General features: G+C 37.7%; 1 protein-coding gene across 6 annotated transcripts in view; it reads right to left on the minus strand.

Annotated features, from left to right (window-relative positions):
* The window catches only part of GULP1 (GULP PTB domain containing engulfment adaptor 1), a 316,944-nt gene that overhangs the window by 111,216 nt on the left and 179,629 nt on the right, over window positions 1-26,099 (minus strand). For all 6 annotated transcript variants that reach the window (XM_051848376.3, XM_051848368.3, XM_089329025.1 and 3 more), the window contains one exon: window positions 2,402-2,476. In XM_051848376.3, the coding sequence (XP_051704336.1) occupies window positions 2,402-2,429 (28 nt within the window). In that variant the 5' untranslated portion in view covers window positions 2,430-2,476. The remainder of the gene's footprint in view (window positions 1-2,401; window positions 2,477-26,099) is intronic.

Here is a 26,099-nt window from a genome sequence, read left to right on the forward strand (position 1 = left end):
TGTGTTGAAAATCCTTACATTATCCTGTCTTTCTTACCCGGACATTTTAAAATGAACAGATTAATCTTTTATACCCTATAAAGAGAGAACACACCGTGCCTGACTGCATGGAACAGATCACTCTAGTCACTGGCTCTGCACTGTTCATTATCCACATATTAGAATATGAATTGGAATTTTTGATAATCCAACACAATACTGAATGGGGAAAAGGTGAAAGCATTTCCCCTAAGAACTGAAATTAAAGAAGATGCCCACTTTCACCACTTGTATTCAATATGATATTGGAAATAATTGCAAGAACAATTAGGGAGGAGAAAGAAATAAAGGGCATCAAAACTGGACAGGAGGTCAAACTATCCATGTTTGTAGATCACATGATGTTGTACATGGATTTAGTTTGCTAATACTTAGTTGAGAATTTCTGCATCTCTGGTTATCAAGGATAAATGTAAGACCTGAGCCTATGAAAACGCTGATGGCAAACATAGTGGAAACACTTCAAGACATTGGTGTAGGCAATGATTCCTGCATAAGACCATAGAAGTGCAGCCAATACAAACAAAACTGAAAAAAAGATTATATCAAACTCAAAAACATCTACCCAACAAAGCAAACAATCAGCACAGTAATTGAATGCCAATAGAATGGAAGAAAATATTTGCAAGCTACTTATCTGGCAAAGATTGATATCCAAAATATATGAGAAACTAAAAACACTCAACAAAACAAAAAAATCATAAACCCTGTTAGGAATGGGCAAAGGACTCGAATAGACAGTTCTCAAATGGCCAAAAAATATATGAAAAAATTTCTCAATATCAACAGCCATCAGGGAAACACAAATCTAAAATACAATGAGGTATCATCTCACTGCTGTCATAGCGGCTATCTTCAAAAAATACACACAGTAACAAATGTTAGAGGATGTGGATAAACAGGAAATGTTATATACTATTGGTGGGAATAACAATTAGTACAGTACCTCCAGAAAACAGTTTGGAAATTTCTTAAAAAACTGGAATAATCTATAATAATATAATCTAGCAATCCAACTACTAAGTACATATCCACAACACATGGAATAATTGTATCAAAAACACCTGCTCCACCATGTTTACTGCAGCACTGAGTACAAGAGCCAAGATATGGAATCAACCAAGGTGCATATTATCATATGAATTAAAAAGGAAAATTTTGTAATTTTACACACTAAAGTACTATTCAGCCATAAAAAAAGAATGAAAAATGGTCATCTGTACCAAGTGGATGGAATTGGAGGACAACATGTTCAATGAAATAAGTTGGGCACAGAACAACAAATACCTCGTGTTGTCCCTCATATGTGGGAACTAAGAGGAAAAAGCTCAATCTGAACTGAGAATGTGGATTACTAGAGGCTGGGAGGGGTGTGAGGGATAGAGGGGAGTTAAATTTTAAAAAAATAAGGGAGGCTGGGTGTGGTTCATTATCTGTGACAAGTATATTATACTTGAGATGTTAAAAATAGAGGAAGTTTGGTGTAAGTTATATGGTAACTATGTACTACTTCACAATTTTGTTTTTTAAATTTGAAACTATTCTGAATACCAAGTTTTTTTAAAAATGTTCCACTTCCAATCCAGCTATCTGCTATGATCTGGGAAAGCAGTAGAAGACGGCCCATGTCCCTGGGCTCCTGCGACCAGTGTGGGAGACCTGGAAGAAGCTCCTGGCTCCTGACTCCTGGCTTCAGATCAGCACAGCTCTGGCTCTTGCAGCCACCTAGGGAATGAACCAGTGGATGGAAGACCTCTCTCTCTCTCTCTCTCTCTCTCTCTCTCTCTTTCTGCCTCTCTGTAACTCTGCCTTTCAAATAAATAGATAAATTTTTAAAAATATATATATTCTTACCTGAAAATGAATGATAACTTATTTGGGCCTCATTATTATTAAAACACCCATCAGCAATCCTCCCATCAGCAATATTATTGAATAACAGCATACATAAAACACTTACGTGTGCACTCATACAAACTCTCATACTCACGAGTTCATTTATATCACTGTAACATTATATAAGCTCCTAGAATATGGTATTATATGTCTACATAAAGCAAAGTTAGGATAGGTTTCAGACCATTTATTCTTTGTAATTTTACAATATAGCATAAAATTATCAGGGTATATATTACCATATATGTCCTGTAAACTAAGTATAATGGATGACTTTGTTCTTTCATTAGGGTGATAACCAGAGAAAGATAACTAGCATTGCTTGCAAATTTGTATTGCCCTCATGTGATCACATTCGCAAGAAATAACGTTTGATAATAAGAAACATTGATATCTTAATAACTCTGCTTTATTTTCATAGTAATATTGATTTGCCTCCCAAGTCCTTTAAAACGTCAATAGTTACCTTTCTTTCTGCTAAAAGCACGGTTCATGATGAGGATCAAGCAAATAAATGTTCAGTTCAATCACGTTTTATAACCTGTAAAAAATGACAAGATATCAAATATAATTGAGATGTTTACTAAGCTCTTTTATATTAATTTTCATATTGTAGTTCAATTATGAAGCATTTTTAAAACAATATTCTAAAATGTCCCAAACAACACTAAGTAGGAATAATTACCAAAAATCAATATTATAAGTGACACAAGTAAATAAGATTAATAATATTTCAAACAAAATTCCTCCAATGCTTCCTAATTTTGTCTTTTATATTATAATTCATTACTAATTATATGCATGCACAAATTTGAGGAGAAAGAAGATAAATATTTTTCCTTGAGCTTGCTGATCAGCAGTGTGGTTAAGTTTAGGGTTTTGTTAACAGCAATGGCAGATAAACAAGTCTTTTATTTTGCCTTTAAGATTAAAATCACTTGTATGAATCCACTCACACATATAAACACATTAATTTTTTATTTAACTGAAATACAAAGGGGTTTCACGGCTATTACAAAGTCACAATAAGAAGTAATATACTAGCAGCATTGGTTAGGAACATGGGATGAAATTACCTGATTACTTGAGTTTGTTTTAAAAATGAACACTTGGTACAGTACTTGTGCATATTCAGTTCAGAAAATACTAGCCACTGGCACTGTTTCAGAGATAGCATGGGGTCCAAATCTAGTGCCCACTTCCATATATGCATTTGTTCACCAAAGAGGTTTTTATAAGGCTCATTTTGCACATTACTACATGGTGGTAAAACTTGGCTAGTGAATTTGATTTTCTGTAAACTGGTTGTCCAGCTGAGAAATTTTAATTTTATTTATTTACTTTATATAAAAACAAAAGATTTCTAGATTACTCCCTGAGAGAAAATTCACATTAAGGTCTTAGAAGAAAGTGTTAAGCTGAAATAAACTGGCTTTAATTAGCTTCCTTATACTTACCACAATGTAAGACAGGAATATTTAGAGCTATCTTTGATTTGGAATTGTTCTAGAACAACTGTCTTACTCAAGTAAACTTGGTTAAATGGAATTGATCTCAGTTTTTCTTTTAACAAAAGTAAGATTAAATATGAGGGGGCTTCAAAATGTTCATGGAGAAAAGGAATTAAAACAAAATTTTTGTTGCAAAAATTTTTAGAAATTCACACATAGTTTTTTATAATGTACATTTTATCTTCTAGCTGGACTAGTTCTAAGATGTATTTCACAGTAACTCTAAGGCTTTTTCAGAATTAAAAAAATGTTATGCTATTCTTTCTGTAACTTGAATTTTCTCATATTTTAGCATAAATTCAATCATATGAAATAAAATTATGTGTTTAATGTCTGCTCCCATGATAATCCAGAGTCCTGCTTCAACTGAAAGCACACAACATTCATGTGCTTGATGTGAAAGTCCGATGATGTGGGTTTCTAGTTGTCGAGGATAAGATAGTAACTGAACTCTGGAGGAAACCTTCCTCACACCTTGTCCACTATTGTCTAAAGGTTCCAGCTGATAGAAGACAAGTGACAGACCAAGAGCCTTACATGATTCTGGAAATATCTCTCCCAACCTCATTTTAAGATTGAAAAGTTCACAATCACTTCCTGCTGTGATAGCTCCATGATAATTTTTTTAAATATTTATTTTTTATTTGATTGAAAGTCAGAGTTCCAGACACACACACACACGAGAGAGAGAGAGAGAGAGAGAGAGAGAGAGAATCTTTTATCCACTGTTTACTCCTAAAATGACCACAACATCTGGGGCTGTGCCAGGCTGAAGCCAGAGCCTGAGAGCTTCATTTGGGTCTCCCACATGAGCGCAGGGCCCAAGTACTCTGGCCATCTTCTACTGCTCATCTCAGGCACATCAATAGAGAGTTAGATGGCAAGTGGAGCAGCTGGGACTTGAACTGATGCCCATATGGGATGCCAGCATCTCAGGTAGCAGCTTTACCTACTATGCCACAATGGTGTCCCAGATTCATAATAATTTTATCAAGCTGTTTATCACTGAGTATGTACATCAACACAAGAAGCCAGGGTTCCTGGGTCACTCTCAACTCTTTCAGACTCCAATCCTAATCTATGCATCCTGTAACTATATTTCTCACCTTTCTTATAAAAACGTTTCACTGTGTTATCTGTCATTCGTAATAAAGCATTATCAAACTGCACTCAGTGTTTTTTCTCTAGGTTCCCTCTGCTTAGTGAATCTTAATGAAACCTAGTTGTTGCACTGGTAATAGCAGCTCCCTGAAGGCCTTTCAAGAGATTATCTGTTTATACTGCACACACATTTATACTACCTGACCAAATACGAGGTGTCTTCACATTATTGTACCTCTCTTTGAATGATATGCCATCAAACTACATCCAGGCAAGAGAACAGAATATAACATAGAATACAATATATTCTGTATTATCCCAAAAGTAAGCTCACTGGTAACATAAAATACATGGTTATTATGATAACCTGGAAGAAGAAAGGAAAATTAAGGAAAAAAAAAAAACACAAAACAAACAATGTAACTGAATGTATGATTCAACTTCTCTGGACCCAAATACTATGAAATTATTATTCAGTAGAACACATGTAATTTGTCTCTTCATCATTCAAATTTCATTACTTTCAGGTAGATACTTTCAATAATAAAAGATTTTGAAATGTGAAAAAGGAATTTAATATAGTTAAAATTCATGAAATTGAATAATAATGTGGCTTTTTAATTAAGAACAGTATAATACAAACCCTTTGGGCATATAAACAAGAAAAAAAAAATCCTCAGCATAATTAAGGGAAGTTCATTTGGCTCAATGGAGAGGATACAAAACGACAAAACACTATGACTACATACAGAAACACTTCATTTGCCCACAAAATGCACAGGTACAATGTCATTAAATATCAAATAGGCTATTTTTATAACAAAAATAAACTGTAATTTCACTCTCCAAGCATCATTCTTTAATACAGATAGTTGATCCAATGGTTTTCTATACTTTTTTATGTAACACATTTTCTCATCTCATTAGAAAACAAGCAAATACTAGTTTTTTGACACTGCCCCAAGTGTGTATAACAGAGTACATGACATTAGGCTAGCATGTATTATACTTTTATTATATTGATGTATTAATGAAAAATATTTAATGCAATTTTATAATACTTAAACTAATAGATTCTAGATAAACAATTTCAATTTTCAGTGTAACAAGAATATTTCCATTTGAATAAACTATCCATAAACATTGTTTTGGTGACCACATACATGTGGATGCATAATTTACTTGTAAATAAACGTTATTTCTAAATTGTATTTATTATTTTATTCTTTTTAAAAATTTTTTTTTCTTTATTTATTTCAAAGGAAGAGTTACAGACAGAGTGACAGACTGAGAGAAAAGTCTTCCATCCGCTGGTTCACTCCCCAGATGGCTCCAATAGCCAGGGATGAGTTGATCCAAAGCCAGGAGCCAGGAGCTTCTTCATGGCCTCCCACATGAGTGCAAGTGCCCAGGCACTTGAGCTATCTTCTACTGTTTTCCCAAGCCATAGCAGAGAGCTGGATTGGAAGAGGAGCAATCAGGACACAAACATGTACCCATATGGGATGCCGACCTCCCAAGTGGAGGCTTACCCTACTATAACACAGCACTGGCCCTGTCATTTATTCTTAATATAAAAAGAACTTATTTCATGTATCCCCTAAGTACAGTTCCAAGAAGACAACCACACTTCTCTCCACCTACCTCTCCCCTGAAATTCCTCTCCCCCTCCCCCCTCATCCTTTCATCAATTTTTGCAAAGACATAATTTTAATCCACTCTATAATCACAGTCTAAATTCACCACTAACCATAATATTCAACAAGTAAAAAGTAGAAAGACCACAGTTCCACAGAAGTATAAACAAGGCCTAAAAACACAATCATACTGCAAACTGTCCCCTTCATTCCTATACATTTTTTGTATTGCAATTAACTGCCACGTATCTGAGATTAGCTTATTTCACTAAGCATAGTATTTTTCCATAAAATAGCATCTGAGAGTAAGATTTATTGGGTCTAAATTATTACTAGTTTTTTCTATTTCTAATTAAACATAAAAGGGCTGCAACAATTTATATGACCATTAGTTATGTGTGAAAATGCTTAATTTGGGCACCAGGTTCTAGTCCCAGTCGCTCCTCTTCCAGTCCAGCTTTCTGCTGTGGCCCAGGAGGGCAGTGGAGGATGGCCAAGTGCTTGGGCCCTGCACCCGCATGGGAGACCAGGAAGAAGTACCTGGCTCCTGGCTTTGGATCGGCACAGCACCGGCATGGGTGGCCATTTGGGGGATGAACCAAAGAAAAGAAGACTTTTCTCTCTGTCTTTCTCACACTGTCTGTAACTCTAGCTGTCAAATAAAATAAATAAATAAATCTTTATTAAAAAAAGAAAATGCTTAATTTAACTTCACACTTTTCAAGACTGAATAATGAGTAGTGTGCAGTATTCATTTAGATGTTTGTGTGTACTCTGATTTTTATAGTCCTTTTTTAAAAAAAATATTTTTTATTTATTTGAGAGGTACAGTTATAGACAGAGAGAGGAAGAGACAGACAGGAAGGTTTTCCATCCGTTGGTTCAATCCCCAAATGGCCACAATGGCGGAAGCTGCACCAATCCCAAGCCAGAGCCAGGAGCTTTTTCTGGGCCTCCCCAACATGGGGAGCACTTAGGCCATCATCTACTGCGTTCACAGGCCATAGAAGAGAGCTGGATGGGAGAAAGAGCAGCCGGGACTCGAATCATCATCAATAGGGGATACTTGCACTGCAGGTGGCGTCTTCATTAGCGCCAGCCCCTACAGACCTTTTAAAAATATAATGTAAACCTTCACAGAAACTTATGTTTCCACCTATATGTATCCTTACTATCGTATAAAGACCTACACAGACACTTTCTTTGACCAAGATGGAGTAACGGGAGACTAGAATTATCTTACCACTGAAAACACCTAAGAGAGAAGAAAAAAAAAATCTATGAAACAATGACATTTAAGACATTGAATATTAGGCTGCAATAAAGAGTGAACAATAAGAGATGAGAAGCAAATGAAGTGAACGTAATCAATTAAGTATTCCAGGTAGTAGTAACAGCTTAACTCATTGTTCAGACCAGGGCCCAGGAAGGTGAAACCCAGTCAGTACCCAACAATGTTCCTGTTTGTGGAGACACAGCTAAAATGCAGTAAAACAAGATGTCTAGTGGAGATCATCCTGAACACTGGGGAAGTGAGAACTACATGGAGATATCTAAAGATACTTTTAGAAGATCCTTGTTACAATTCAACTTAGTACTGATCAACTGCCCAAAACTGAAGAGAGAGCCACACACAAAATTTAAGTACCTGTAGCTCACACAAGAGCCATCAGATGCAAGCACCATTTTAGAATTCACAGAGCAGAAATCAGGGAGAGCTACAGGGAGGGAGAGAGAGAAAGATCATTCCAACTTTGGAGAAACCTCGAAGGGTCAAATAGTCCCCGAAGAGAAAGAAAAAGAGAGGAGGAGGCCGGCGCCACGGCTCACTGGGCTAATCCTCCGCCTAGCGGCGCCGGCACACCGGGTTCTAGTCCCGGTCAGGGCGCCGGATTCTGTCCCGGTTGCCCCTCTTCCAGGCCAGCTCTCTGCTGTGGCCAGGGAGTGCAGTGGAGGATGGCCCAGGTGCTTGGGCCCTGCACCCCATGGGAGACCAGGAAAAGCACCTGGCTCCTGGCTCCTGCCATCGGATCAGCGCGGTGCGCCGGCCGCAGCGGCCATTGGAGGGTGAACCAACGGCAAAGGAAGACCTTTCTCTCTGTCTCTCTCACTGTCCACTCTGCCTGTAAAAAAAAGAGGAGGAGCATTTAAAAATAACTGAAGAAACAAAGGCTGAGATTTTTCTTTTTCTTTTTTTAAAAAAGATTTATTTATTTATTTGAAAGTCATAGTTACACAGAGAGAGGAGAGGTAGAGACAGAGAGAGAGAGGTCTTCCATCCATTGGGCCACTCCCCAATTGGCCACAACGGCCGGAGCTCTGCCTATCCGAATCCAAGAGCCAGGAGCTTCTTCAGGGTTTTCCATGTGGGTGCAGGGGCCATCTTCTACTGCTTTCCCTGGCCACAGCAGAGAGCTGGATTGGAAGTGGAGCAGCCAGATCTTGAACAGGTGCCCATATGGGCTGCCGGCGCTTCAGGCCAGGGCGTTAACCCATTGAGCCACAGCGCCAGCCCCAGGCTGAGATTTTTCTAACTTGGAAAATATAAACCCAAGGATCTAAGAAGTTAACAATCACCAAATGCAAGAATCAAGAAAAATGCACATGACACATCATAATCCAATTGATTAAATCCGATGATTTAAAAAGTCTTTAAAGAGGACCAAATAGAGATGTTATACATAGAGAAATAAAGATTAGGAAAGCACCAGTTTGCCTACCTCAACAGTGCAAACTAGTGGACAGGAGAGCAACATCTTTAAAATACCCAAAATTCCAGGGCCAGAGCTATGGTGTAAAGGTAAAGCCACCACCGCAGTGCTGGTATCCCATATGGGCCCCAGTTGCTCCACTTCAGATCCAGCTCTCTGCTATGGCCTGGGAGAGCAGTGGAAGATGGCCCAAGTCCTTGAGTCCCTGTACCTGTGTGGGAGGCCTGGAAGAAATTCCAGGCCCCAGGGTTCAGATCGGCCCAGCTCCAGCTGTTGCAGCCATTTGGGGAATGAACCAACAGATGGAAGACCTCTCTCTCTCTCTCTCTAACTCTGCCTCATTGTAACTCTGCCTTTCAAATAAATAAATAAATAAATAAATAAATACTGAAAACACCAAAGCTAGAAAAAAATAGATAATTTGATTATATTTGGGGAAGAGTAAGTGTTTTTCTTTAAGTCCTATTTTGAGTTTCTTTATAAAGCACCATTGTATACATTGCTTTTACCTTTTTTTTTTTTTCTTTTTTTGACAGGCAGAGTTAGTGTGAGAGAGAGAGAGAGTGAGAGAGTTATAGACAGTGGGAGAGAGAGACAGAGAGAAAGGTCTTCCTTCTGTTAGTTCACTCCACTAATGGCTGCCACGGCCGGCGCTGTGCTGATCCAAAGTCAGGAGCCAGGTGCTTCCTCCCGGTCTCCCATGCGGGTGCAGGGACCCAAGCACTCGGGCCATCCTCTACTGCCCTCCTGGGCCACAGCAGAGAGCTGGACTGGAAGAGGAGCGACCGAGACTAGTACCTGGTGCCCCAACTGGGAATAGAACTCGAGGTACCAGCGCTGTATGTGGAGGACTAGCCAAGTGAGCCACGGTGCCAGCCTACCTTTCTTAATAATTCAGAAGTGGGGCCGGCCCTGTGGCGTTGTGGCACTGTGGAGTAACATGTAAAACTGCAGCCTGCAGCACCAGCATCCATATAATCGCTGGTTCAAGTCCTGGCGGCTCCACTTCTGATCCAGCTCTCTGCTATGGCCTGGGAAAGCAGTAGAAGATGCCCCAAGTCCTTGGGCCCCTGCACTCACATGGGAGACCCAGAAGAAGCTTCTGGATCCTGGCTTCAGATTGGTGCAGCTCCAGCAGTTGTGGCCAACTGGAGAGTGAATCTGCAGAGGGAAGACCTCTCTCTCTTTGCCTCTCCTTCTCTCTGTATGTAACCGACTTTCAAATAAATAAATAAATAAATAAATAAATAAAAAACAAGTTAGGGGTCAATGCAGTGGTGCAGTAGGTTAATCCTCCGCCTGTGGCACCAATATCCCATATGGGCACCAGTTGTAGTTCAGGCTGCTCCTCTTCCAATCAAGCTCTCTGCTGTGGCCCCTGTACCCACATGTGAGACCAGGAAGAATCACCTGGCTCCTGGCTTCGGATCAGTGCAGCTCTGGCCGTTGCGGCCATTTGGAAAGTGAATCAATGGAAGGAAGACCTTTCTCTCTGTATCTCCCTCTCACTGTCTGTAACTCTACCTCTCAAATAAATAAATTAAAAAATCTTTAAAAAATAATAATTTAGAGGCAAGATCCTATATTAAATGCTTGTAGTATGTTGAAAATACCATTAAGCAACCTTATAAATTCAGTTGATATCCACAGTAATTCTGGCTATGATCAAGCCCCAAAATAAAATATTTAAATATGATTGAGAAAAAAATTTATAATTTATTTGAACATGACCACTTCAAGTTTAAAGAAAATTGGAAGAAATTCTACATCTCTAGACAAGATTTTGAAGCTACTTTATATATATATATATATATATATATGTGTGTGTTGTACATAAATATATTAAAGTAGATATCATTGCATTAATTATCTTAATCCCAAGTTTTACATAAAAATCAGTAACCAAATTGAAAAAGCCACTGTGAAGCCACTAAGTGTTAATTTACTGAATAAGTTTAACAGCAAACAGATCTAATGTCAAAATAGATTAATGTCAACAGACATTTACTTAAACAAATTCCACACTACCAGGTCTGCAATTCATTCATCACAAGAAATCCACTAATATTTATAAAGTAGTTCAGAAATTCAGAGTAGCTTCTTTAATGAATGACACTTTCCTGCAATTTGCAACCTACTACTAAAGCTGCTCTTTAGAAAAAATAGAGCTTAGTGTTAAGACTTTGAAAATGAGATGTAATTGAATATTAAAAAACAGTAAAACAGCTCTGGATTTCCTTTTCATACTTATGAGTACACTTAAAATCAAATTTTCCTAGAACTCTTTCAAGGTTAAAAAGAATTTAAAAAACTGATTAGTGAGTAAAACAGTTTATATTTTAAGTCACGAATCATTTTAAAATCCTGTTGTACACTGGGAGATAAGAGATGATGTTAAAATAATGAAGTGCAATCATTAGGTTTAGTTCTAGGTATGAAATCAAACTAGGTAAATTTTAAAGTGCTTCATTTGAAATTGTATACAAGATTTTTTTTAAATGTTCATGTATTTGTTCGTATTTATTTATAAGGGAGAAAGAGAGGGCAATATCTTCCATCTGCTGATTCACTCCCCCAAATGCCTGCAACATTTGCAGTTGGGCTAGGCCAAGCCAAAGAACCTGAAACTCCATCTGGTCTCCCACGATGAAGGCAGGAACTCAAGTGCTTAGGCCATTAGCCATTGCTTCCCAGGCTCATTACAGGAAAGCTGGATTAGAAGAATGAAGTACCTGGGACTTGGACCAGCCATTGTCATATGGGATGGGGGGGCATACCAAGCAGCAGTTTAACCAGTTGCACAACACCAAACCCAGATCTGTTTTTTATTCTTAAACACTATACGATTTTTCAAATATATGATTCAGTGAGGTAATTGTTAAAGGATTCAGAGAATTTTAGGTCATGTATTAACGCCTCCAGTTTGCTAAACACTCTAAGTGTTTAGCAAATTTGTTGCTTGCAATAGTTAATGAAGCTTCCAAATTCTTACCATGAGAAGTTAGCTCATTTTTCACATTCTTCTCGATTTAATTAGTGTCTGTTATAAAGGTTCTTTGCTTAAGTTTCCCAACTGTAAGACACCTTACAATATCCTTCATTGATTTTATGACTGTACATTGGAAAAGCCTTTGCTTTTGTAGATCAATACTAAGTGTGGCTAAGAAAAGTAACGAGTACACAATGTGAGAAATTTCACATTGTCAGGAGAGGAAACCACATACCATGTGGTAAGGCGAATATATACTTGGCTTGCTAGAAGAAAACAACGGTAGTGTTTTTCTGAGATTCCTTGTTTAGAATATACATGCTGAACATTATTTTCCCTTCTCACAGCATTGACATGCAGATCATAACATTCATTTAAACATTCTTTTTTCTTTCCATAAGTACATCTGAGACCATAATATATGAGAGGCATTATACCATGGGTGGGAAAATAAAAATAAATATGACCTGGTCCCTGCTTTCAGAACATTTATGATATTTGGAAGCAGAGGAAAATGAATTTGGGGCTTTAGGGATAGGAACAAGCCTTGGAAAAGAAGTAGATACCACTGAACATGAAAGGATGAAGCATGGAGTGACTTTAGAGAGAAGAGTAGTAATTTCCCAGATGGTAAAAACTACTGGTGAGAAAAGGAAAACTATATTCAGGCAGAAGAACAAAGTATGTGCAGTACATGTTGATTATGTGCACACGGCTAGCAGTAACTGGTCCTTACTGAGGTGCTCACTGGAGTCTACTCTGTTAAGTTCTTAACCGGCAGCAGGGAAAGGTCTAGGGGAGCACATCACACACTCGGCAACACAGTCAACTTTTCAGGATGGCATACATGTGACAAAACCTCAATATGCAAGGGCCAGAAATACCAAGTTTGTGGAAAAAATGAAAAGGGCATGCATTTCCTCCATTGCCAAGATTGATGTCAAAATAAAGTCTATAATGACTTAGAAAGAAAAACAGGAATAGACAGCTCATCTTTCTGATATTTAAAGCTATGAAATGTAAACCACTTTCTTCTGACCATAGCACTCACATTCTGTTATAAGAGGATTTGGATGAGATTTATTCAAAAGTCATTTCCACAGCGGTACACTCTCTTAATGCTGTGTAACATGTATGTGAGTAATAATCCTCCCAGGATTTTCAGCATTACCTGTGACTTAATTGGAAATCAGCTACTTTTCTCTAAAATGAGATGAGCACCCAGTAAAAATTGTGTTAGAAGAATATTCTTGGAGACAAATAATATCATTTTGCAGATTGCAAAACTACATATGTTGAAATAAAAATTATGTACAACAGAATATATTTGAATCTATTATTCATATAACTAAAAGTAACACAAGTTGAGTTTCATTTTGAAGCACAGACTTTGAAGTTCCTTGTAGAAATTGTAGACAATATTTTATTTTTATTTTTTAGTCATTGGCTATTTTATCTTAACAGTACACTCTCTTTACTTTTTATTTTGATTGTATACATTGGAATTCTATCTTGTCAGACCTGCTGCATTGGGTATTTCTCCACATACTTCTATATCTATATTCTCACTGTGAGCAAGAACTTATGGGATCCCATTACTGAAATAACATTACCTTCAGCAGAATTGTCTAAATTCCTTTGAAAGACCAGAATAGTCAACTAAAAAACTGATGCAACTAGAATCTAAGACTGAAGACTTTATGAATTTTAATACTAGAGTAAGTACAGTACATATTATTGTAATTCAGTTGATCTCTACAGACAAAGCCTCAATATAAAAATCCTTATTTCATTTCCATATTTTCTACCCATTATTAGGGAATTTCATTTAGGGAAATTTTTATTTAAATCTTCTGTCTTAAAGTAAGCTATACCAATATTTGTACAGTAAGCACAGGTTTTTTAATTACATTAAATTCTAGTAATCAAAAACTATGGCTGTGTATACATATACTGCTTTAATCATTTTGTTTTAAGAGAGCTTTGCTTGGGAGGTTGATGAGAGATGGGGTAGGGAGAGAGATACAGAGAGGATTATTCCTGTTTACTAGTTTCAAAGGCAACCTTTAGAAGCAATAGCACACACCTGACAATAATATAAGAGGTTTTATTGGGAGGAGAGTGGGCTGCAGGGAGAAGGAGACCTAATCTTCCAACACAGGGCCTTCATGTATTCACAATGGAAAATCATGCTTTTCTTATGTTAGAGACAATGTTGGGTATAACCACCATATTTGCCCATGCACAAGACTCTTTGACCACAGTTCATACTTTCTGCTTCTGCCACTGTAATTATGCAGTTTCTAGTTTTATCTTCAGTAGGACAACAATAATGTTACATTCACTAGCCTTCTTCTGCGCTTTCTAGCAGTATTACATCTACAGCTGGTAAAACATTTCTGCCCAGCAGTCTCTTTGTATTCCTCACCTTGCAGACGATGTTGAACCCTCTCCTAGTCCAGTGATTCTGGAGAAAAGCAACAGTTAAAGAAATTCTCCCACCACTTTAGGTGCTGTAAACAGCTCATGGCAAAGAACGCTTATGGATAGGACTCAGATGAGATTCAGGATGCTCACTTGCATACCTGTGACAAGGCCAGGATTACACTTCTAAATTCCCAGTTTGTTTCACAAATGATTAACTGAACAGCTGGCGCCCACCAACCAATCTGTTGACTTCATCTAACTTTAGTTATGCTTTTCTCTTTCCCCTAAGCCTCTGAACTTTCATTGCCTTCAGCTCCAGCAGCCTCAACCCTTCCTTCATGGCTTCTACTAACAGACTGACCTCAAAGGAAAACAGTCTCTGATCTACTGACCCTAACCACATCAGCCCCACTCTTCCATTCCTTCCGGCTTTGTTCACTCCTGCCTGGAAAAATCCTCTCCTGCCTTACATTTGAAAAACATGCTGATTTGATGCTTTGCATATTTCCCCCATCGCAATTGCCTCTTTCCCCATACTGCAGTAACCCTCCAAATAAAGAATCTTCTTACCTAAGTCCAGATTTGTTTTTTATTTCATAATCCATCCATTTAATCATATTTAGAAAGATTTTGGCAACTAACTCCAACCTACTTTACTGAACTAATTTGCAAATTTGCCTTTCAAAATATCCACTCAAATGAAGCTAGCCTTCTTTCTCTCTTGTACTAATGAGTACTTTCACTTGAACATCCACAACACTCTCTCAAGTGCATTGGCAAAATGATGACCTAGAAAAAAATGCATCTGGATATTTACAATTTTATTTTCTTTGCAAATATAGCATATAGCACAGATTTACAGAAAATATTTCTTAAATTATAAATCAAATCAGCAAATTAAGTCTTACAAAATTTTTATTGATATTCAAACCCATATTCCTAAAATCTGTTAAAATTTATAATGATTTTTAAATTAATATTTTGGGGGCTTGGTGCTGTGGTGTAGGTTAAGCCTCTGTCCATGGCACTAGCATCCCATATGGGTTCCAATTCAAGTCTCAGCTGTTCCTCTTTAGCTACAGCTCTCTGCTAATCGCCTGGGATGGCAATGGAAGATGGCACAAATTCTTGGGCCCATGTACCCATGTGGGAGAACCAAAAGAAGCTCCTGACTCCTGGCTTCAGATCAGCCAAGCTCTGGCCTTTGGGGCCATTTGGGGAGTGAACCAGCAGATGGAAGGCCTCTCTCTTTGTCTCTCCCTCTCTCTGTCTGTATCTCTGCTTCTCAAATAAATAAATAAATCTTTAACTTTTTAAAATTTTGAAAGTATTTTTGAATAAATAAATTTTTAAGATTACTCAGTAATCTGAGTAATAAAACTATGTTCTGACCTTATTACAAATATTGCACAGGAGTCTCATAAAATATACAAATCAAGACAATGTAATTTTATAAAGAAAATTCTATAAGGTAACTAATAATGATGATAGCGATGATAATCCTAGACATAAGAACCATTTCTTCCTTTGTACAGAAAAATCTGTTAAAACAAATTAGATTTTGAAACAATATATATTAGTGAGCAATTTTATAAAGCCATGCATGTTTTCCAACAAAAGCTTTGAAATCAAGCAAATACCATGATTGCTACAACACCAAAGATTCCGGAAATACCTATTTCAATAAGGATATAGGGCAATATTCTTTACTTAGGTTCAACTTTTCATAGGAACAAAATCATTAGAAGAAAACTATGACTGTGTTAAACTAAATGTATCATTTCCTTCACAGTGTGATTATATTTGACAGGTAGTTTAATAAGTTAGTCATTTATTTATTCATATCATCAAAAATATTTGGTACCTAATATATGTCAACATATCTAAAGGAAAAAAAGAGATGATAAATGAGAAAAGACTTACTCATTAACAGGTGAGGCAAAATGAAAATATTAGTATGCAAATATTATGGCTGAAATTTTTTTAAAAAGATTTCATTTATTTATTTGAGAGGTAGAGTTACAAACAGTGAGAGGGAGAGGCAGAGAGAAAGGTCTTCCATCTGCTGGTTCACTCCCCAGTTGGCCACAACGGCCAGAGCTGTGCTGGTCCGAAGCCAGGAACCAGGAGCTTCTTCCAGATCTCCCACGTGGGTGCAGGGGCCCCAGGACTTGGGCCATCTTCTACTGTTTTCTCAGGCCACAGCAGAGAGCTGGATGGGAAGAGGAGCAGCCGGGACTAGAACTGGCACCCATATGCGATGCTGGCGCTTCAGGCCAGGGCTTTAACCCACTGTGCCACAGCGCCGGGCCTGGCTGAAATTTTTAAAAGCATAGTCCATGGATGGACTAAATTGAAGAATACATGTACCTTGTAAATGAATTACTTAGTTCAAAGATTGAATGGAAGAATAAGTGGAGGAATTTCGCTAGGTGACCACAAAAATAAAATACTAATAAAAGACATCAAATAAACACAGACACAAAGAATAAAACTAAAACCACCAAATAGAGATGCTGGGAATAACATAATAGAGAAAAAAATAAAAACAGAGGAAGACAATAGCTGGAAAATTAGAGAGAACATCGACAGAACTTGAAAAGGTTATGAAAAGTGTTAAATTGAAAGTTTCAGATCTAAGTATGTTATAGTAAAATTAGCATGACTAAAAGCAAAGAGAAAATACATTTTCAAACAGGAAGAGAAGATGCCTAAGTAACAAAATCTGAAATAACAATAACAATAAATTTTGTAACACTGACCTAGGATCAGAAAGATACTCTGAAAGAAACATAAACTTTGTACTATGCTTAATATAACATAATATGAAGAAGTAATAACGATATTAGAAGATATATAATGTCCCAGAATTTTTGCTACTAAAAACCCCATTTGAAAATACTCTTGGAATATTAAAATAAGAAGAGAAACAATCTAGCTCTTAAAAAAGATAGACATTTGATTGTGGAAGATGGCAGAGTAGGGAGGAGCTTGTTGCTCTAGTCTAGAAGATAGCTTAAAAAAAGTGGAAAGAGTGCTGTCTCAGGGGAGAGTTAGGGAGAAAACTACAGAGGAAACTATGCAAATTGGAGGAACACAGTGGACCTATGTGGAGGGTGAGGCCACGTACAACTCAGGACCCCAGTAGCTGAGAGCCTTCACACTAGCATTGGAGAGTGAGATGAGACCAGACTGCAGCAGCTTAAGCCAAAAAAGCTGCAGGAAGAGCCTAGAGGGAATCCATCTTGGAGCCCTATGGGGGATAGTATATCTGCCAAATTAAAGGAGAAAAACAAAGGGTGGGCACGATTTCCCTCTCCCTAGTCACCCTTCAATGGTGTCCCGTAAGAAGATGATAGAAAGCAGGAACCATTTTGGACATACATGACAGCCATGCCAGCTCGTGTCTGCACCCAGCAACCGGCCAAGTGGAAACTCCTGAGTCTGGTGGGGAGAACAGACAGGTGGGTGGGTGATTGTGATTGTGAGAGGCTTGTGCTGGACTGTGAAAACACAGAGGCTGCTTGGAAGGACTTAGGGTGTGGCTGGGACTTTGGGAGGCTCCACACGATCAGGGCTCCCTGGTTACCTGGTGAAGAGCATTGCTGGGAAATCTGAGCTTACACTGATGACAGTGCAGATTCTTTGTGTGGTCCTTGTGGTAGAGCTGATGAATAACATACCCACTGGGGCTAGTGTACAGGCACTGGTCTCCTTTGAGGAGAGGAGCTCAGCTAAGTCTATGCCAACAGAGAAGAACAAACCTCTCCTCTGATTAAAAAAAGAGGAAATTCACCCCTCCAAACCTGGGTGTGTCCCCTCAGACATGCCCTTCACCCTGGAGCACTGAACAGAGCTCCTTGGCCACACCCACCATTTCCCTGAAATTTATCCATTCAGACATATTCCAAAGATAAAAGCCACCATAGCAAAAAATCAAGGAAGAAACCAACGAGAATCCACACAAGTGCCAAATAAAAAACACACCAATCCAGGGCCCCGGCGCCGCGGCTCACTTGGTTAATCCTCCGCCTGCAGCACTGGCATCCCATATGGGCACTGGTTCTAGTCCCAGTTGCTCCTCTTCCAGTCCAGCTCTCTGCTGTGGCCTGGGAGGGCAGTGGAGGATGGCCCAGGTAATTGGGCCCCTGCACCTGCATGGGAGACCAGGAGGAAGCACCTGGCTCCTGGCTTCGGATCAGCACAGCGCCAGCTGTGGTGGCCAGTTAGGGGGTGAACCACCGGAAGGAGGACCTTTCTCTCTGTCTCTCTCTCTCTCTATCTGTAACTCTATCTGTCAAATAAATAAACAAAAAAATCTTAAAAAAAAAAATAAAACACACCAATCCAAAAAACAAGAACAAGGAAGACAACATGACACCCCTAAAAGAATATCTTACCTCATTACTAGATTGTGAGATGATAAAATTGAAGAAATGCCAGAAATGTAATTCCAAAAATTTATCATAGGATTCCTTCTAAGTAATTAGAAGCAAATGCATGAATTAATGAAATCCATACATTACAAGAAAGAAAATTTCTCTCACAAAATTGAAATCTTAAAGAGAAATCAAAATGAAATCCTGGAAATGAAGAATTCAATAGGACAAATAAAAAATACAGCGGAGAGCCTTAACAACAGAAATGGTGAAGCAGAAGAAAGAATATCCAAATTAGAAGACAAAGCACAGGAAATTATACAGTCAGACCAAACACAAGAGGAAGAAATTAGAAAACTAAAAAACACTGATAGGAATCTATAGGATAATATCAAATGACCCAACATACAGGTTCTAGAAGTTCATGAAGGTGTGGAAAGAGAGAAAGGATTAGAAGGGCTTTTTAGTGAAATAATAACAGAAATTTTCCCCAATTTGGAGAGAGAAATAGCATCTAAGTACAGGAAGCACATAGATTAACCAGAAAAGATCTTCACCACGATACATTGTAATGAAACTCTCCACAATAAACTTTAAAGAAAAGATTCTAAAATGTGCATGAGAGAAACGCCAGATTACTTTCAATCTCCAATTAGACTCACAGCAGACTTCTCATCAGAAACCCTATGGGCTAGGAGAGAATGGCAAGATATATTCCAAGTCCTAAGAGAAAAAAACTGTCAACTCAGAATACCATACCCTGTAAAGCTCTCATTTATGAACTAAGGTTAAATAAAAACAAACAGAAACCAAAAGAATATGTCACCACCAGTCCCTCCCTCCCTGCAGAAGATGCTTAAGGTTATGCTGCACACAGAAACACAGAAACATGGTCATCACTATGGAAAAAGGTAAAGGAAGGAAAGCTCCCAGTAAAAGTACAAAGGAAATCCAAAGTGAATATTTTGAGAAAATGGCAGGGCAAAGTTGTTACTTATCAATAGTCACTCTGAATGTAAACGGCCTTAACTCTCCAGTTAAAAGACACAGATTGGCTGAATGGATTAATAAGCAAAACCCATCTACTTGCTGCCTACAAGAAACACATCTCACCAAGAAAGATGCAAACAGACTGAAAATGAAAGGATGGGAAAAGATAGTCCATGCCAATAGAAACCAAAAACAGCTGTTGTAGCCATCATAATATCAGACAAAATAGACTTTAACACAAAAACTCTTAAAAAATACAAAGAACGGCACTATGTACTGATTAAGGGATAAATTCAACAGGAAGATGTAACTGTTAATAAACATATATGCACCTAATTACAGGGCACCTGATTATTTAAAAGAAATGTTAAGGATTTAAAGAGAGACAGATGCCAATACAATAGTAAAGGGGGACTTCAATACTCAATTTTCAGTAACGGACAGATCAATCAGACAGAAAATCAGCAAGGAGAGCAGATTTAACCAACACTATAGACCAAATGGACCCGACAGATATCTATAGAACTTTCATCTTACAGTTGCGGAATACACATTCTTAAAGCAGTGCATGGGACTTTCTCTAGGATTAACCACAAGCTAGTCCATAAAGCAAGTTTCAGCAAATGAAAAAAAAAAATTCCAAATCATACCATGCATTTTCTTGGACCACAATGGAGTGAAGCTGGAATTCAGCAACTCAGGAATATTTAGAATGTATGCAAACACAAAGAGACTGAACAACATACTCCGGAATACACCATGGGGCACAGAAGAAATCAAAAGAGAAATCAAAGAATTTCTGGAAACAAAGGAAAACGAAATTACAACATATCAACACTTATGGGATACAGCAAAAACAGTGTTAAGAGGAAAGTTTATAGCCAAGAAATTGGAAAGGCACCAAATTAATGAGCTATCAGTGCATCTCAAGGATCTAGGAAAACAACAGCAAACCAAATGCAAAAAATAGTAGGAGAAAAGAAATAGTTAAAATTAGAGAAGAAATCAACAAAATCGAAACAAAAACAACACAAAAGATTAGGAAAACAAACATTTCGTTTTTTGAAAAAAGAAACACTGGCACACTATTGGCCCAACTAACCAAAAAAAGGAGAGAGAAGACCCAATTCAATAAAATCAGATTTAAAAAAGGAAATTTAACAATAGCACAGAAATACAAAGAATCGTCAGAAATTGGTACGAAGAGCTGTATGCCAACAAACTGGGAAACCTAGAAGAAATGGATACATTCCTGGACACATACTAACATGAAGGCATAGAAAACCTTGTCGCTCCCCCTCTTCATGGAGGAACGACACTAAACCCTGCCTAGGCTTCATATCCGAGTCATGGCACCATTATGTCGCTCCCCATCTTCGTGGAGGAACGACACAGGACCCTGCGCTGTTCTTTTGTCTGCGCGGCCCTCCCCGGGTTTGCTGCTGGTTCTTCCCGGGTTGGCTACCGTCCCTTCCACCTCCGTGGAAGGGCGGTTCCCCCTAGCCACTTTCCCCACTTCCGCGGGGGAGCGGCACACCGCCGGCCGGCTCTCTCAGGGGCTGCACAGGTGTTCCTTCAGATAGATGTTCCCCTTAGATGTTCCTGGTGCATATTGTCTCTCTCCTCCTTTATAGTCCTCTTCCACCAATCCCAACTCTGCTACCCATACGCCGAGTACGCTGCTCTCCTCCAATCAGGAGTAGGTCCTACAGTTTATTGGTTGAACTGGAGGCAGCTGTGTAGAAGCTGTTTCTCCCTTCTCAGCACCATATTGTGGGAGAGCAGATGCATAAAATAAGTCTTAATTCCAGTATCTTAGTCTAGTCCGAGTTGGTCCCAGTTGCTCCCCACAAAACCTAAACAGAGCCATTATCAAGACAGAATTTGAATCAGTAATAAAGACCGTCCCAACAAAGAAAAGCCCAGGACTGGATGGCTTCACTGCTGAATTCTACCAGACATTTAAAGAAGAACAAACTGCAATTCTCAAGTTACTCAAAACAATTGAAAGGCAGGTAATCCTCCCAAATTCTTTCTATGAAGCCAGCATCATCTTAATTCCTAAACCTAGAATAGATACAACAGAGAAAGAGAACTACAGACCAATTTGAATCCAATGACACATCAGAAAGATCATTCAACCGGACCAAGTGAGATTTATCCCTGTTATGCAGGGATGGTTCAACAGTTGTGACTCAAGCAATGTGATACATCGCATCAAAAATTTGAAGAACAAAAACTATATTATTATCTCAATAGATGCAGAGAAAGCATTTGACAAAGTACAACATTGTTTCATGATGAAAACTCTAAGCAAATTTGGTATAGAAGGAATATTCCTCAACATAATCAAGGCAATTTATGAAAAACCATGTCCAGCATCCTATTGAATGGGGAAAAGTTGGAAGCATTCCCACTGAGATCTGAAAGGAGACAAGGATGCCTGCTCTCATCATTGCTATCCAATATAATCCTGGAAGTTTTAGCCAGAGCCATTAGGCAAGAAAAAGAAATCATAGGGATACAAATTGGAAAGGAAGAAGTCAAACTATCCCAATTTGCAGATGACATGATTCTATATATAGGGAATCCAAAATACTTCACCAAGTAACCATTGGAACTCATAGAAGAGTTTCGTAAAGGAGCAGGATATAAAATCAATACACAAAATCAACAGCCTTTGGATACACAAAAAATGCCATCATTGAGAAAGAACTTCTAAGATCAAGCCCATTCCCAATAGCTACAAAAAAAAATCAAATACCTTGTAATAAATTTAATCAAGAATGTCAGTGATTTCTACAATGAGAATTAAAAACATTAAAGAAAAAAATAGAAGAAAATACTAAAAAAAGGAAAAATCTTCCATGTTCATGAATTGGAAGAATCAATTTCATCAAAATCTCCATTCTGAAAGAAATTTATTGATTCAATGTGATACCAAGCAAAATACCAAAGAAATTCTTCTCAGATCTAGACAAATGATACTGAAATTCATATGGAAACACAAGAGACCTCGAATAGCTAAAGCACACTTATACAACAAAACAATCCTGGAGTTATCACAATATCAGATTTCAAGACATACTACAAGGCAGTTATAATCAAAACAGCCGGTACTGGTACAAAAACAAATGGATAGATTAATGGAACAGAATAGAAATGCCAGACATCAATCCAAGCATCAACAACCAAATTATATTTGACCAAGGAGCTAAAACCAATCCCTGGAGCAAGGACAGTCTTTCAACAAATGGTGGTGGGAAAACTAGATTTCCACATGCAGAAGTTCGAAACAAGGTCCCTACCTTACACCTTATACAAATATCCATTCAAAATGGACTAAAGACCTAAATCTACAGCCTGATACCACAAAATTATTAGAGAATATTCAGGAAAACATGCAAAATATTGGCACAGGCAAAGAGTTCTTGGAAAACACCCCAAAGCACAGACAATCAAAGCCAAAATTAACAAGTGGGATTATATCAAATTGAGAAGCTTCTGTACTGCGAACAAAGCACTCAGGAAAGTGAAGAGGCAACTGACAGAATGAGAGAAGTTAATTGCAAACTATGCAACTGATAAAGGATTAATTACCAGAATATATAAAGAGATCAAGAAACTGTACAACAACAAAACAAACAACTCAGTTAAGAAGTATGCAAAGGACTTAGCCTTGGAAACTCATGACTGGTGCATAGGGAGATTACTGATGCCATAAACAGGAGTGTCAATTTGTAAAGTCAACAACAGGAGTCACTGTGCACTTACTCCTCATGTAGGATCTCTGTCCTTAATGTGCTGTACACTGAGGCTTAATGCTATAACGAGTACTCAAACAGTATATTTCACTTTGTGTTTCTATGGGGGTGCAAACGATTGAAATCTTTACTTAATGTACACTAAACTGATCTTCTGTAAAAAAAAAAAAAAAAAAGAAATTATCAATTCCCAACTTGACTCTCACTGGGATTAAACATGACAATAGGTCTGATCTGATTTCATCATCATTTAAAAAAAATCATCTATTATTTTTCACTTTATGTTTCTGTGTGGGAACAAACTGTTGAAATCCTTACTTAAGGTATACTAAGCTGATCTTCTGTATATTAAGATAATTGAAAATGAATCTTGATGTGAATGGAAGGGGAGAGGGAGTGGGAAAGGGGAGGGTGGTGGGTGGGAGAGACGGTATGGGGGGGAAAGCCATTGTAACCCATGAGTCGTACTTTGGAAATTTATATTCATTAAATAAAAGATAAAAAAAAAATCAACAGACCAAAAAAAAAAAAAAAAAGAAGTATGCAAAGGACTTATACAGACATTTTTCAAAAGAGGAAATCCAAATGGCCTACAGACACATGAAAAAATGTTCAGGATCACTAGCAGCAAGGGAAATATAAATCAAAATCACAGTGTGGTTTAACCTCACCCCAGTTAGAATGGCTTCCATAGAGAAATCAACAAAAAACAAATGCTGGTAAGGATGTGGGAAAAGTACCCTAATCCACTGTTGGTGAGAATGGAAACTGGCAAGACTATATGGAGACACCTCAGAAATCTGAATATAGACCTACCTTATGATCCAGCCATCCCACTGATGGGAATTTACTCAAGTGAAATGAAAACACAAATAAAAGGTATCTGAATCCCCATATTGTAGCTCAATTCACAATAGCTAAGACATGGAATCAATCTAAATGCTCAACTGATGCCTGTATAAATAAATTATGGGATATGTACTCTATGGAGTACTATGCAGTGGAAAAAAATGAAACCTGGTCTTTTACAACAAAATGTATGAATCTGGAAAACATCACACTTAGTGAAATAAGCCAGTACCAATGCGACAAATACCGTATGTTCTCGTTGATCTGTGATAACAAACAGAGCACCTAAAATGAAATCTGTATAAGTGAAATTGAGAGTTTGAGAAATATTGACTTGAACAGCCCTTGTCTTGACTGTCAAGGAACCATTTTTTTTCTTCTTCATACTGCTTGTTGAACTCTTTACTTAGCATAAAATTAATCATATGTGTATAAAGTCAATTTAAAATAGATCTCAGTAAAAAATAAGAGTGGGAAAAAGAGAGGAAGGAATAAGTTTGTAACTATAAAGCTGTATAGTCTGTATACATTCCTACAGACTTACTTCTAAGGGTAGGGTTTAAAAACTTGCCAAGTCCCATTAAGTTGGGTGGTAAAAGTATCATATAAGTGTTAAAGTGATCATATAAGTAATATGAAGTGTCTGGTAATAATAATAGAATTATAAAAGAGAGAATGTTCCAATTTAGGAAACAGCCCATACAGCAGACTCATGAAATGACAATTGCTTTAAATAGCACTCTGACCTCAGAATCAGTCCTTAAGGCATTCTGTTCTAACTGAAAAGGCCAGGAAAGCATTTCAGGCATGGAAATCCAAGACACTGTGGCAAAAAAAAAAAAAAAAAAAAAAAAATCCTATATAAAGGATCTCTGTGAGAAAGACCTTAGTGGAAAGAAGTGGCCATCAAAGAAGGATGTACTTTTCTCTGAAGGGATGAGAGAACTTCTGCTTTGCTTATAGCCTTGTCTAAATACTGACGAAGACTGTGGGTTCACAAGGCTTCCATAGCCTTGGAAGCTCATGTCAGGAGTTTCAGGTGATCCCTGACATCATATATAAGATTGTTAATTGTTAAATTAAGAACAGGAGCCACTGTGCATTTACTTCCCATGCAGGACTTCTATCCCCAATGAGTTGCACTATGAGAATTAACTGTAAAACTTGTTCTCAAACAGTTTGTGTGTGTGTGTGCAAATTGTTGAAATCTTTACTTAGTATAGAGTTGGTCTTCTGTGTATAAAGTTAATTGAAAATGAATCTTATTGGAGACTGGGAATGGGAAAGGGAGGAGGTGGTGGGGTGGGTGTAGGGGTCGGAGGGCAGGTATGGTAGGAAGAATCACTATATTCCTAATGTTGTACTTTCAAATTTGTACTCATTAAATAAAAGGTTTCTTTGGGGAAAAATATAGACATTCTTAAATGTTACCAAATTATCAATTTATTCTTATAAATTTTTTGTCTTAAGAACAATAAAATGAAAAGAAGGAATGAAAACAGGAAAAAAGAAGATAAAATAATGAATACTGAAAGATACATGATAGATAAAGATAGGTATATATTATATGCACACACATATACATATCCTTGACAACTTGGAACTAAAGCTCTAAATAAATGTTTGCCAAATGATGGATCACAAAGGAAAAACCATAGAATCATGAGTTTAATATCAACTTGCTGCTGGGAGGTCATAGATGTCAAAATTTTACAAAATAGTCTGAGAATTGGGAGCATGAAAATATATGCTAAGGGTAACCACTGTAAGAACAAAACATGCACCTTTTAAATCAGATCAAATATT

Source organism: Oryctolagus cuniculus, chromosome 3, assembly GCF_051225735.1.
Source record: "Oryctolagus cuniculus isolate XC-2025 breed Fujian yellow rabbit chromosome 3, ASM5122573v1, whole genome shotgun sequence".
Classification (NCBI taxonomy): Eukaryota; Metazoa; Chordata; class Mammalia; order Lagomorpha; family Leporidae; genus Oryctolagus; species Oryctolagus cuniculus.